The 14,515-nt window shown below is 42.4% G+C and overlaps 1 protein-coding gene across 6 annotated transcripts in view; it reads left to right on the top strand.

Moving 5' to 3' along the window:
• Nucleotides 1-9,117: 9,117 nt before the first annotated feature.
• KIF16B (kinesin family member 16B) overlaps nt 9,118-14,515 on the top strand; it is a 133,452-nt gene continuing 128,054 nt past the window's right edge. For all 6 annotated transcript variants that reach the window (XR_011738097.1, XM_065835284.2, XM_071805691.1 and 3 more), the window contains exon 1: nt 9,118-9,329. Coding sequence is in view for 5 of the 6 variants with exons in the window: in XM_065835284.2 (XP_065691356.1) it covers nt 9,283-9,329 (47 nt within the window). In the remaining variant the exon portion in view is untranslated. The remainder of the gene's footprint in view (nt 9,330-14,515) is intronic.

Below are 14,515 nucleotides of genomic sequence, written 5' to 3'. Positions count from 1 at the left end.
ATCGACTACTTGTGTGACTTTGTGTGTCTCCTTTCCCTTCTTTCTTCCCATGTTCTTTTACCTGTCTTCCCTGTTCAGGTTGCACATTCCTGGCACGAAAGGAGCTCTGCTGCAGCGTGGGCTTTCTGGCTTGACTGAGTGGGTACTCCAGACAGTTTATATAGCAATATAAATTGTTATTGCTGATAATAATGTTACCATGTTTATCCCAAGGCAAGGAGGGGAAACATAAATTCTCTCTGGCAACGCTTATCATCTGAAAGTATGTGTACAACAATATCCCATGTAAATTTTCTAAATATGCCATCATCATTATAGCAGCGGTGATGCTTCTCACAGCCAACAAATGCTATCAGGTTTTTTTATGCAGTCAAGTATCAGTAAAATACCGTATTAGTGTTTTATGTGTTTATACGCACAACTTTTTGCCAATAAGAAAGTCATATCACTTTAAATAATTGTTATACTGGTTATACCTCATATCAAATATAGGAAGCTGTATCAATTGAAGTACTTAGCAAAAACATGTTCGTAACTTAGTGTTTCTTCTATTTTGAACTGTAGCGAAGAGGAGCAACTTTTTAATGCGATCATTATATGGCAGATTAGAAATGGGATTTGTGCTTTTTTGCTGGATCAGTAATTCAGCAACTGAAAGGCAGCTGGCCCCTCGCCAACAAAATAATTTTGGATGTGGTTTTAAACCAGATGATTCTCACTGTAGCTGATGCAGGAGGATGTGCAAGGTCTTGGTGTCCTGCCCTTGACCAGCAGCATTAGATCTGTTAGTGAGACATTGCTGACCAGAATAGTAGACACTTGAAATGTGAAAAGCAGTTTCGGGTGTTTTTCGCTCGTTCTTTCTTTCCAGCGTGGTGTGATTTATCTCCATGCCTTTTATTTTTTTTAAGGAGCAACATCTACCACTAGAGGGAGAATAAGTTCTGTGTTTGTTTTGGACATGCATACTTTTTATTCATGTTAAACACATCTTCTATATGCAGTTACTGACACATAAAACCTGTTTTTCTTGTTCTGGTTTGTGTGATCCTAATCTAATTCTATCTTGTTGAAGAAGCACAATGAAGTAAGAATGACAAGCTGTAGTTTTATTAAAATACTTCGCTTGGCTTGATTTGTGTGTAAATTGCAGCGAGCATTGCCTAAGCCCTTTGCAGATATTATTAAAAAGGAAATAATGTTGCAAGTTGAAAGACTACTTAATAATAAATGAGCAATTTCTTATTAGTAAGGGTTGTTTCTGAAAGGAACTAGGAGCAGGTAACAGTGGCAACTTGGAAGGAAGAAGTGTTTCTGATGATGTTTGTTTCTTGCTAAATTCTCCCCCAAACACTTTTAAAAATATATACCACTCCCCAAATCTGTTTTTTTGTTTCTTTGGTTGGATTTTGTTTTATTTTGTTTTGTTTGAGTGGGCTGTTTAATGACTATCTGAACATCTTTTCTGCTCATGAACAGTATAGGAAATCCTTTTTGCATCACTGAATGAAGTCATCTAAAGCTGTCTGCTGAGGGCCATGTTTGGGAGTGTGTTTCATGGGCTTGGTACCCTGGCAGGCCCTAAAGGGATGCCCTCATTGTGGAGGCTGCTCTGCAGCTGGAGCAACACCAACAGCAATTTTGGAGGGCACACCAACTCTACCCATCCATCTGCCTTTCAAAAGAGGCCAAGTGCTGCAGTAATTATTCCTTATTCAGGGAAAACTGGCCTTTGAAGCCAATTTATCTTTTGGACAACAAAAGTGGAGTCAGTTCAGTGGATCTCCAGGGGATGTGCAGGAAGTGTAGGGATGGACGTGAGCAGTGGGCTTCTCAGGATGTTCCCCCTAAGGGCTGAATCCCCCTTGCCCACCCCGTGCAAAAACACAGCTTGTATTCATCACTCAGTCATTCTCTTTGTCCTGGTGCTTTCCATGGGCTCCTTTCTTCAGCAGGAGCCCCCCTGCCCTCCCCAGCCGCATCTCTCATCGCACCTTCACTTCTGTTTGCTGTTTCTTCTCTTGCCATTTCTTTCACCCCTTGAAATTCTCAGGAGGACTTGCACACTGCCACGCCGGGTGGTAGACTTGGCTTACTACCCTGATTAGAATGAAGGTTATGTTTATTTTCATGAGCAAGTAACAGGAAAACTGCATTCCAGACTGCCTAAATATTTCATTCCAGTCAAGAGGAACCTGTAGATCCTTTGAAGATGTGTGTGCCGCCTTTCAAGTACCTTCTCAAATAGTTTTCTTATGGATATTACCATATTCAGCAGCTCAGTCCTATACCATCTCTTTCCCTGGGGATTACAGATAAAGACTTATCTTATTAAGAACGCTGACCCGTACTCCAGTCTATTTTTCCACTGATCCTAATCTTAATGTTAAATACAACAAGATTTCATGTAGAAGCAGTGTATTAGGACATAAATGTGCTCTGTACTAACTCAGAATAATCTCTTTACTTCTCTCCAAATTTGGCTTATCCAAATCCTCTAACTGTTTTCTCAGGGAACATTATTCCAAGAATGTATTTGTCTGCTTTTCCCTGTAGATATTGATCAAATTGCACTGAAGTCAGTACAAGACTTCTCAATGATTTTCAGTGTTTTACTTTCAGCTTTGCATCAATTTATATTTTCCCAGGTTGTTCTTATTTTATTCTGAGCTTGGCTGTAATGCTAACCTTCATTTCCATTGGAAATCCAGTAACTGCTGAAGATCAAGGAACAAACTTAGTGTGAAACACACAGAGAGATACTTTTTGTGCCTGTGACCTTCCAGTGTCCAGCCTCAAGCAGTCATTCATTATCAGTTGCCCTAAACCCACAGGATAAATCGCTCACTAATTTCCTCCCTGAACCAATCTAGGCAAAAGAAAACGGACTTTGCCAAGAGAAGGAATAGAAATAACATTGGAAATATAGAAAGCAAGCTTAATTATTATTCCTTTCCCGTATGCTGTCAACCAAACCTTTTTGGCCTCTAGGAAAGCTGCTCTTGCGTTTTAATTTCTTTCATACAACTCATGGTTTCTGTCTGCAGCCTGATGTCCTCCAAGGTGGATACCTGAAGGACCCTTTCCTGCCTTGAACCTTGATACCCTGACAGCAACCATAGCTGAGATCCTGGGTTTAAGATGCCAGACAGATGCTTTTCACAGCCTTTATGTCTTGCTTGGTGAGGATGTTGGCATCAGCATCATCTGCTTCACTTCTCAGGATGCAGAGTGAAGAAACAGTTCCCACTCCTAAACTCTTTGGTCCCTCCAGCTCTGTGGCTCGTTGAGGTGCAGCATGGCTGGGGATGCGAGATGGCAACAGGTCCTCAGTCTTGTGTCTCACTGGAAAGTCTGAAAGAGACTTTGCAGCCCCAAACCTCCTCCATCTTTAATACAAATAAAGGCGATAAAAGGAGTCTCAGAGTAAAGAGCAGGGGGGAACGCAGTGCTTGAGTTTTAAAAAGCCAGGAGTAAATGGCAGTGCTGTGTGCAAGGAACTCCCTTAGCCTTGTGGATAAAATTGCACTGGTGTACACAAGAACTTGGACCTGACATAGCCTTGATGTATACAGCTGTTCTTGATCCCAAGTAGTGACATGTTGATGTGTTGTGTAAATCCCAGGGTGCTGCTGAGAGAACGTCTCAAACACGGCACTGCAATAATTCATTAAACGTTATTAGATCTTTCTGTGGCTTGCTTGCTTATCAAGCCCTGTCATATTACCTTTTGGACATAACATATTGCCTGTATGTTAATTGAAAGATACACCAGAAAACAGAGCAAATGAGAGAGCTCAGAGGCTGGCACCATCCATTCATTGTAAATAATAGGAACTTGATATGGAGAAATTATCAGAACATCTCCTTATTATATTTAATAAAGAAACAACAAATTGCTCCATTCTTGGATGGCTGGGAAAAATGAGTTGAACAATAGACAATCTCACTTCTGTTTCCGACTGTGCAGAAATTAAATGTCAACTACAACCACTTATTCTTCATTTCCACTTCTCTGTACCATACTTTTCCTTGTCAGGCTCCTTAACTGCAAGTTAAGCAGGAGAGGGGACGAAAACAACCTCATTTTTAAGAAGCCAACAGCACATTTAAAATGCTAGAGCATACTCTGTGAAACTCATGAGTGCTCTTTGTAATGAGAAAAGTTTCTGTGTAGGGCAAACTTCTATTGTGCAAAGCCATCTCTCATTAATATTTTGAAATAGAATTTAAGTGTCTGCGTTTTCCCTGTCAGAGTTCAAAGTGACAATTATGTATCAAAGGAGAAAGTTGTCTCATATAGAATATATATAAGGATATAAGCAGTAAACTTGTTTCTCCATTGTTATGTACCTTATTTGCTTATTCCCACATGAAGTATGTTTAAAACACTTTGAAACTAAATGGAGGTGGAAAGCACGGCAAAAGGAAACTCAACTCATGGAAGAATTAATTAACCCATTAGCGGTGGATCAAAGCAGCACAGAATCAGGCTGGTTACTTTGTGGTTCAGTTCTAACTATGCTTTGGCTGAAGCTGTTCTGGTTCAGTTCGGGATCAAGTTTAACACAACAATTTGAAAATGATGATGTATACCCAGCAGTTTGGATCTTTGATTAATTCCCCAGATGATCAAACTCAAAGAGTATTTACAAACTTTATTATTTTGTGTGGTCCAGCAGACCACAGGAAACTCTTCGCGCAAATTTGATGTTTCCTCATCCTGCCACAGCTACACCACTGTGGCTTCTTGGGTCCCTCTGTGGCGGGACCAGGGGCTGTGTCTGCTTCCCCAAACCAACAACAGAGCCAGGGTGGCCTTAACCCCTTTGCACTTCCCCTGTGGCTAAAACGAAGGTCTGGGTGATGGGGTGCCAGCGAGGACACCCTTCAACCCAGCTAGCCATCTCCCTATTGCACTGTTTTAACCGAAAATGAGTTAATTTTCCCTCATGCAGTTAGAAGCCTTTCGTTTTCATAGCTAGTACTGCCGTTGTTTGGATTTAGTTTAAGAACAAGAAGATAACACCTGGAACAGAGTTGATGTTTTTAATTGTTGTTGTCTGGGAGCCAGGGATGGTTCTGAGCTCTCTGCCCAGAGGTGTGAGGAGCTGGGAAGGTGGGCATCCAGACTGATCAGTAAGAATATTCTGTGCCATTAGCATTATGCTTCATATCTAAGGACAGTCGGGATCTTCTGGCTAGGGACGGAGTCAGATTGGAGTTGGGATGGAGACCTGTTCTAGTTTGGCCTTTTGCCATTCTGCTGTTTTGCAGATGCCTCTGGGCCCTTCTGCCTTTCTTTTTTTTTACTTTACTCTCTCTTTGTGATCAACCGTTTGGGACCAGGTGCTGCTTCCTGGGACTGGCTGCTTGGTGCGGATGGAGTTTGTGAGGAATTGCAGTATCTTATATATTTGCATCATATTATATATTCTATTTCCATTATATATATATATATAAAAATTATTAGTAGCAGTATATTAGTGTAATTTCATTATTTTATTAAACTGTTTATCTCAATCCATTAGTTTCTCCCTTCCTTTCAATTCTCTCCCCTATTTAGGGGTGGGAGCTGAGGGGAGTGAGCGAGCACCTGTCACGGTTATATTGCTAGCTCGGGTTAAACCACGACACCTATGTACTTCAGCCAGGAGTTTGGAGGATCCCTGCACATGTGCTGTCTGCACTGGAAACAGGCCACTGTCTCAGGTACCAACCTCTCATGATGCAGCCTCCAAACATTTGTGATGGGCACAGGGCTCTCCAGGAAGGGATGCACCTGGAAAGATGGGCAGTATTCACCAGCCATGACATCCAGCTTCCAGATGAGCTGCCGGTGATCCCTCCTCCAAGTGTGAAAGGAATGGTCACCTTCTGTTTTATATTATCACCATTATGACCACAGAATCATAGAATAGTTTGGGTTCAAAGCTCATCCAGTGCCACCCCTGCCATGAGCAGGGACATCTTCACCAGACCAGGTTGCTCAGAGCCCCGTCCAGCCTGGCCTGGGATGTCTCCAGGGATGGGGCATCCACCACCTGTCTGGGCAATCTGGGCCAGGGTTTCACCACCCTCACTGTAAAAAATTTCTTCCTCATGTCCAGCCTGAATCTCCTCTCCTTTAGTTTAAAACCATCACCTCTTGTCCTGTTGTAACATGTTCTGCTAAAGAGTCTGTCTCCATCTTTCTTATAGGCCCCTTTTAAGTACTGAAAGGCCACAATAAGATCCCCATGGAGCCTTCTCTTCTCCAGGCTGAACAACCCCAACCATGAAGGTCAATGAGAAGGATGGATGCAGATGACAAAGAAGTGAGGGAAACGAATGCTCACTACCATTCAATTTAAGCCAGTCTCCCAAATTGTGGCAAGCAGAGTGCTGGCGCACAGCCCAGCACAGCAGCAGCCACTGCCGATGCTGCCACAGGCACCAGGTCCTGCCGTGTCTTCTGCAATGGCTGCTGCTGCTCTCCCCGAGCCACTGCTCAGGATGGCGCTGGCAGTGCCAGCTTTGGGGCTGCCCCAGATTCATTGCTCCCACCCTGAGCTGCTGGCAGCACCCTGGTCTGGCTCCATGTCCATGCCATTTCATTAAAAAGAAAAAGGCAACTGCAGGAAGGAGCGAAGGGGGAAATACCAAAACCTGGCACCAGTAGTAGCTCATTAAAACCGCACAGCTCCCAAGGAGAATTTCAAGCTGACATCTTGATTGTTTTTTACTTGATACTGCATGCTGAGACCTGCTGGAAATTGGATAATTCTCCTTGTTTAGTGTGGATTCATGCAGCACTTGGTTTAATTCTTAATACAGTGACATCCTTTATTTTTCACCCATCAGGCGGCTCCATTTGGACCTTTCCTCAGGAAGCTGTAGTGAAGCCCTGGTACTCACTGGGGCTAGCAGCATGGCACTTGTCCCCTTGATAAGTTATCTATCTGAATACAAGTGTGAGTTCAAACTGGAGATGTACAAATGCATTCCGTGCAAAGTGGGTATGAATATTGACACAAAACTTGGCTTGGGCATGAACTCAGGAAAGGAAATTGTGTATATGAGTCAAAAGGACTGTGTTTGGGTGCTGCTGGGAATGGACAATGCTGTTTATTCCTTGTGATTTTGACAGATTGGAAAATCAGAGCAGCCCAAGGAAGAGGATGATTCCCCTGGCTGAGATAAAGGAGTTCACAATGCAGTGAGGACAGCAGAAATAACATCTCACTCTGCATGGCACATCAGGTGAGAAAAGCCCCACAGAAACAGGCTAAAGGATGATGCTGAGCAAGTGTTGTCTCCAAAGGATTCTAAGGAGTGGAGAGATGGATAACTTTCCTGATGGATCGATCCATGACAAGATAATACCCCATCCACCGTCTGTCCCCTTCACTGTCTGCCCACCTGGAGGGTATCTCAGCACACTCAGGTAGAGGTCCTGGTCGATGTGTCTCCCATTTGGCACAACGGAAACATATTTCAAACTGTGATGGGAAGAAAGGATTATAGCAGATAAGACGTAACCATTGGCTGAGGCATTAATTCTTGCCCTTTCAGGCTATTTGCATGTGACCATAAGGAAAGGCAACTGGTCATTGTCATGGGGAAGTGTGCATTAAAGGGCCTGAATGAAAGACTCTGTACCACTTGTTATTAGTAAGGTCCAGCCTGTCATCTCGTGGGCTTGGGACCTGTTTTGCAACCCCAGGAAGTGATGGTATGTGTCTGAAGGTGTTTCTGAATGAGCAGGTCCATTGCAAGAGGTCAATTAGGAGTAAAAAGGAAGTGCAGAAGGTGGTGGTCAGGAGCTGGTAAGCTGCAGTGCTTCTCATCTCCTTGCCAGGAGGCTGGAGATTCACAAAAGCTTCAGAGATGCCACCTATGAGACCCGTGGATAATTTCTGCTGCAGGTGGAACTGGATTTCCCAACTCCAAGAGAAGGGCAGCAGAGGGGCTCTTTGTGATAATGCAAGAAAAAAACCTTGGAAATGCTTCGTTAACTGTATCTGAACCGTGTGTTCATCAGAGACATTTCTATCACAGAGTAGAGGAGTATTTGGGAATGTGTGTGCTTTGGGTCTGGTGTGGATTTGGGTTTACAGACTTTGCCAGGAGTTTCTGACTGTAAAATATTTAGTATTTAGAAACTGACGCTATATTTTCTACCAGATTTTTAAAGAAAGGCAGTTGAGGTGCTTGGTGTGGATGAGCATACCCACATACCTTTAGATTTGCTTTTTTGGTTTGATGTCTACACACTGTGATCTGTGTATGAAAGTCTCAAAAATATCCCTTTCTGGCAAGTTTTGTAGAAGTCAGGCTGAGAATAGAGCGACTTTCCTAAAGCCTCAACCCTTCCAACATCCACTGAGCGGCTTAGCTATAGGACGCAGCCCTAAGAAAGCAGGTTCCTCCCGGGTCCTCCTCTGGTAAAACTTACTTGTTCCTCACTGAAATTGCAGATGCTACATGTAGAGTGTACTAATTTAATGGGGCCAACTGAACCGATGAGAGTTTCAAACAAAGTATAATTTAACTCATTGCTAAACCAAAGGGCAGACGAGAGAGGTGTGTATATATACGGCGGTGTGTAGATATATAAGGAGAGATACATATGGGGTGTATATAGGGGTATATGTAGAGGTGTATATGTATATAGCCATCCCCACCTACAACTGTGTATATATCCCTATAGATAATGGGGAGATTCATATCGATAGGGGGTGTTTGTGTATGTATACATCCATATGTATGTATAGGCAGATACACACACCTCTAAATATATAAATATATACATATATATTGTAGATAATATATATAATATTAAACTATATACATAAACATTGGGGTATGGCCCTTGTACCCTTCCTCCTGAAGGCATCCCCTCCCATCCTTCTTTTTCTTTTTCTTTTTCTTTTTCTTTTTCTTTTTCTTTTTCTTTTTCTTTTTCTTTTTCTTTTTCTTTTTCTTTTTCTTTTTCTTTTTCTTTTTCTTTTTCATCTTCCTTTTTTTTCCTTTTCTTTTTCCCTCCTCCTCCTCCTCCCCCGCCGCGGCCGAGGGCGGGGCCGGACGGAGCAGCGCTTTGTGACGTTGTTTGACCCCGCGCAGCCCCCATAGCCGCTCGGGGAGCGGTTGCCATAGCGACATGGCCTAGGCCGGCAGCCGGCCTGGACTCGGCCCCGGCGGGCGGGACGGTGGCGGGGCCAGGCCAGGCCAGGCGGGGCGAGGCTGGGCCGGTCGCGACTGGAGCAGGTGCGAGTCTGAGCGGCCCGGCGGGGATGAGCCATGGCTTCGGTGAAGGTGGCCGTGCGAGTGCGGCCCATGAACCGCAGGTGAGTGCGGCCCGGTGGCGGGGCCGCCCCGGCCTTTCCTGCGCCTCACTCCCCAGGGGCTGCGCGGTCCCAGGCGCTGGGCTGCAGCGCCAGAGCCGCCCGCGGTGGCGGAACTCACGCAGGGGGTGCGGGACACTCCGTGTCGCACCTGTGCAGGCGGTGGCGGCTGAGGGGGAGCTCTGTACGGGACCTTTGGGGGCTGAGCCGCTCGGGGTGCCAGAGGCGGTTACCGGCAACGCTGCTCCCCGGCGGGCTGGGAAGCGGCTCCCCCGTTATGTTGAAAGGTGCGGGGCCTTTCCTGGGAAGTTCACTCTGTCGTGGTTTTAAGCATTGGTTCGCTTGTTTCTTTTGTAATGACAAAAAAGTGTACTTTGGTGAAGTTAGGAAACTGAGAGGCAGTGACCTGCCAAGCGTGTACAACCAGGCTTCTGAAATGTGAAAGGAAGCTGCTTCTTCATTTCATCTAGCGACTGCAACCCTTTCTACCGACTAGAAAAAGAAACATTGTCTAATTCATTTATAATGCCAGTTTTTGTGGAGGAACCACTATGGTAAAGGTTATTAGTAGGCTGCTTAAACTCACAGCATAAAAGAGGCAGTCCGCCCTGCTTACTGTATTGACAAGAGTTTATCACTTGCCTCCTGAGATGACTCCAGAAGATAAACACTCTTTGGTGAAACAAGTGCAGAATGTGCATGATAGAGGTATTTTTTAATTATATAATTTAAGAGAACTGTAGAAAATGATCAGATTCTACTGGTAGAGCTCTTATTTCTTCCCTTGTTCAGAATATAATTATAATTCTGAATAAAAATATAATTTGGCAAGTACTGGAAGTCAGTCCATATCTTGTCAGTGGGGGAAAAAAACCAAACAAACATGAAAATAAAGTTGCTGAAGGTTGGAAGGGAAAAATATTGCAGTTTGGTTTCAAGTAGTTCAGGCAGTTTGATGGAGCTGAGTCAGTTTGATGAAGAGGTCAGGGCTGGTGAATAATTTTGTCACATCTCCTTGCTTTCCCCCTTGCTTACCCCCTTCCTATTTAACCATATGGTTTCTATAAATTTTAAAAATTATTCTATATATATACTTCACTCTTCCTTTCAGCGTCTCTGATGACAGCGTGGGTCTTAAAGTGTTGATAAGACTTCTTATTTGTAGTGTTTTGGTAGCAGGGAGAAGTTTTATTTGCAAACTAGAACTGTGATTTGCCAAGAGACAGAAGAGAAGGAAATAGAAAGCATATGGCAGAAGGGAAAAGGGCTGATAACTGTGATAGGCAGTGGAATCACCAACAGGTAAGGTGTGAGTAGAAGTTTGCAAATGTTGTGGCAAAAGAATATTACAGACAGTGACTCTGGACCTGACATCTAGAGTGCACGTTGGAGAATGACTTGGATGGGGCTAGATCAGAACGCACCTAGAAAATTATGGAAAAGAAAGAACCTAAGAGCAGGGCAGGCAGAGGCCGGGTGTGATCAACATAGTCTTTGCCACCATGTACTAAGTGACAAAGGGTAAACTGTGAATAACCTTATTCTGAAAACTACTGTCTGACTGTGGAGCTAAGCAAACTGTGAAGAGCCTTCCAGTTCAAGTTGTTAAAACCTTGCTATTTATGGGACGGTGCTTGATGCTTGTAAATAATTCTCAGGAAGCTGGATTCAATGTCATGGGATGTCGCATCTGAGTTTCGATTTTTCAGAGGCATGGTTGCTGTTCGGTGTGGCACCCAGTACTGCAGCCCAGACGTGGTGCTGGGGTAGGTGGTGCTCCTCTCCTTCAGTCAGTGCTGGACTTGTGTGCTGTGTGTTGTAAAACAGATTTTAAGCCTTAGAGGATCCCACAGCTTTTCCTATTGTGATAGTGAAGGTATGGTGACCCGTAAGACAGGAGCAGGAATCATATTTAGCTTTTATTGGTTTCCCTTGTACGTGTTTTCTCTCAGCTTTTCCCTTCACTGTATAGGTCACTGAAGTGATTTAAGGAGGAAGGGCCTTTCTGCCTCTTCAAAGGAACTTTCCAATCCCGTGTTCAATCTGCAGCACTTATTTTCAAAATCTGTACCACGATACTGTATAGAGTTAAATTTATTTTGTGTCTCTAAATTGGCTTTGGTTTTTTCAAAGCTTAATCATACAACACAGCTTATTTCATGAGTCATTTTTAATTAGAGAAGACAGTAAATGAATGGTTATTGGTAAGACTCCTGCATTATGGAGAAGTTGCACTGTGTGGTGTCATAGTGCTGCTAATTGTGTAATAAGTCATGAACACGGATCTTGGAATGAATCATGTGATTGGGGGGGGTGTTGTTTAAGGTTTACTTGCTGTTGCATTGCTTAGGTGACAAATTTCAGTTTTGGTTTTTTTTTTTTTCCTGTGATTAATTTTAAGTTTTCTCATTCTCTTGCTTGACCTAGAAGGAATTTCTTCATTTCAGTGCTGTTGCAAAGCCCTTGACTATTCTTCTTAAAGTAGTTAACATCCCAAATAGTGTTACACAGAGGTCACACTAGAGGTTTTTGACTGTGTCTCTGGATAATGCAATAAAAATGATGTCTAATAGCTTTACAGTCATTGCTTTGAAAGTAGTTGTGAGCATGAGCTTAGAAAGTCAAGTTACTTGGTGAGTCTTCATCTATCCTTTGGTTTCCCTAATTCAATACTGAATTGAATTTCAGCTTGTGCTTATATTTTAATGTATCTGTAAAGTGGCTAAAAACCTGCCAGCTGGCAGAAGACTAGGTTTTCTTCATCAAGTAGAAATCTGCAGGGAGGTGTAGTTGGCTGGGTGATGTATTTTGCTCTGGCAAGGTGATGGTTTTGGTCACCATTATTTCTAAGGTTCATTTTCTGAAACGGTCACTAGAAGCATTCATTCATTCATTGTCTTATTATTTGAAGGACAAGACTGGAGAATCCCATATCTGCTCTCACAAAATACAGTTTCTCATCAAGATCCTGTTGTTCCTCAGAATGGCTGTTTCCTGGGTAAAATAATGGGATTATAGAGAAGTGTAATCAGCTTTGCGGCACTTTTCACTTACTGCACAGATGAGTTTGGGTTACTGGTTACTAGTCACTGTCTCCTGCATAGTGTGAGATATTTGGGATGCTGTTAAGCCTAACCTACTGCTAGCTCTCAGTTTTGTATTATACACTGCATCTGCACTGTTCAAGTGAATGCATTGCTTTATGTTCACCTGCTCAGAGTCTTTTAAGAAGAATGAGTGGGTAATCATCTCTTATTTGCATTTTATGTCACATTTTGTCTGAATGAAAACTAGAGGTCAGTTAGTGTTCGGGAAAACCATTTTAACTTTTTTTGTCAGGTAAATTAAACCATTCAAAGTATGCTAAATAAGAACAAATATTTTTATATTTAATAAAGGAAATATCAACTTGACTCTTCCAGATACTAGTTTTTGGGCCCCTCAATTTCTTACACCTGTTAGCTATGTTCTATTTGGCTTTCAATTCAGGAAGTAATAGAGAAAAACAAGCTTTGTCTGATTTTTTTTTTTAACCTTTTAAATCTGTTTCTTGCATTTGCATAAACTAATTAATGTATTTAACGGTCTGAGCAAAGTAGATGAGGGTCATAAGTTGTCCTTAACTGCAGAAGTTGCAGCTAACATCAGCATGGGGGTTTGCACTGCACTAAGTTCTTCTTCCCTGTGCTTATCCTGTGCTCTTGGCATTTTTAAATGTTTATTTAAATGAGCTGTGTGGACTTTCCCACAGCTCTGATATTTCCAGCATAGCGACATAGAAATTCCAATTTGATTTAATTTTTAAGTGATCAATTTTTAACCCTGTATGCACACACTCCTTAGATTTGCTCTCCAAACAGAAGTGTCTGATGGGGAGGACAGAAATGAGTGCCAGTAGCTGTAGTGCTTTACATGCTTATATGGTTATTACCACATGAAGACAAACAGCTTTTATGTTTGATAGTGGGGAGGCAGAGAAAAATATGTTTTATTGCTCTGAGAGGCTTTTGTGTGACTCTGGGTTTCATTTGGATTAAAAGCCAGGCCAATGTTGATACTTAAATCCACAAGTACATCTATGTAATTACTCATTAGATGTAAGGCTAACCCTCTTGGCTTTACATTATTACACCTCAGTTATACTTGTAAGTCTAAGTGACTCACCTGTGTGCAGAGCTGGAGTCAGAGTAGCATGGGAAATTTAGGAGCAACTTTATCTTTAAAAATAACCGCTTGCACAATCCAAGCCCTAGTGTCAACAGCAGAGTTTTCAACCACTGAAATTAATATAGCAATGCAAGGGACAAAGATGTAAATGAAGCAGTTTCATTTTACAAGGAACTTGTGACTAGAGTGTTTTCCTAGCAGCTAAAAGAGATAAACAGGTAAAGAGTGACGAGCCAGCTGAAATTTTAATTTCCTTCTGGATGTTTACAAGTGATTTAGGTAGGAGCTTACTGGCAGTATGAAAGTTATAATTAACTATCCTTGCTTTTTAGAATTGAGAAGAGAAGCAAAAGAAATCCACGGGCAATATATTATAGAATTTCCAATGCAGGGAAGAAGGGAATGAGGTGCTGTTTCATGATGAATTACTGTGTCTAAAATATGGTTACTGTGTATATTTTTCATTTTCATGAATTTATAAAGATAGAGTGTTCTGACAAAATGTGTATAACATCAGTATAACATAGGTAGAGTGAGAAAAGATGGAGTGATTACAAGCAAGGACACCCATAGCTGAATATCATTTTTGTCTCTGAAGTGCACGGTGCAATTTTTGCTGCGACTGTTTCTGAGCACTGATTGTTGGTTGTTGCTTGTAAGACGATCCAGAGTGATCACAGTAACGTAGCTCAAAGCTTAAATTTAGCCGAGTGTTGCAATACTGTCACTGTCTAAACTACAGTACCGATGAGGATAAGCCATTTATCAGCAAGCTGAGTTTGCTATTTCTTATGTTAAGTGTTTGAACTTCTGTTTTAATAATGGTGCCTGTGATTCAATTTACAATCATGTACAAGTTCTCTAGTATAAAAATAAGCTGTAAGATCTGTAAGAGTAGGTGAGGCTCTAGTGTTCCTGGGGTGAAGGTACCTCTCTCTTGCCTTTGCCTTTGCCTTTATCTTTGGGCAAGTCCAAATCCAATAAAAATCTACTTTGATGCTGACTTGGCAAGACAGACTAAC

This window comes from Patagioenas fasciata, chromosome 3 (genome assembly GCF_037038585.1).
Source record: "Patagioenas fasciata isolate bPatFas1 chromosome 3, bPatFas1.hap1, whole genome shotgun sequence".
NCBI classification, from domain to species: domain Eukaryota; kingdom Metazoa; phylum Chordata; class Aves; order Columbiformes; family Columbidae; genus Patagioenas; species Patagioenas fasciata.
Note: the sequence above shows the minus strand (reverse complement) of the source record. Positions and strands in the feature narration are given on the sequence as shown.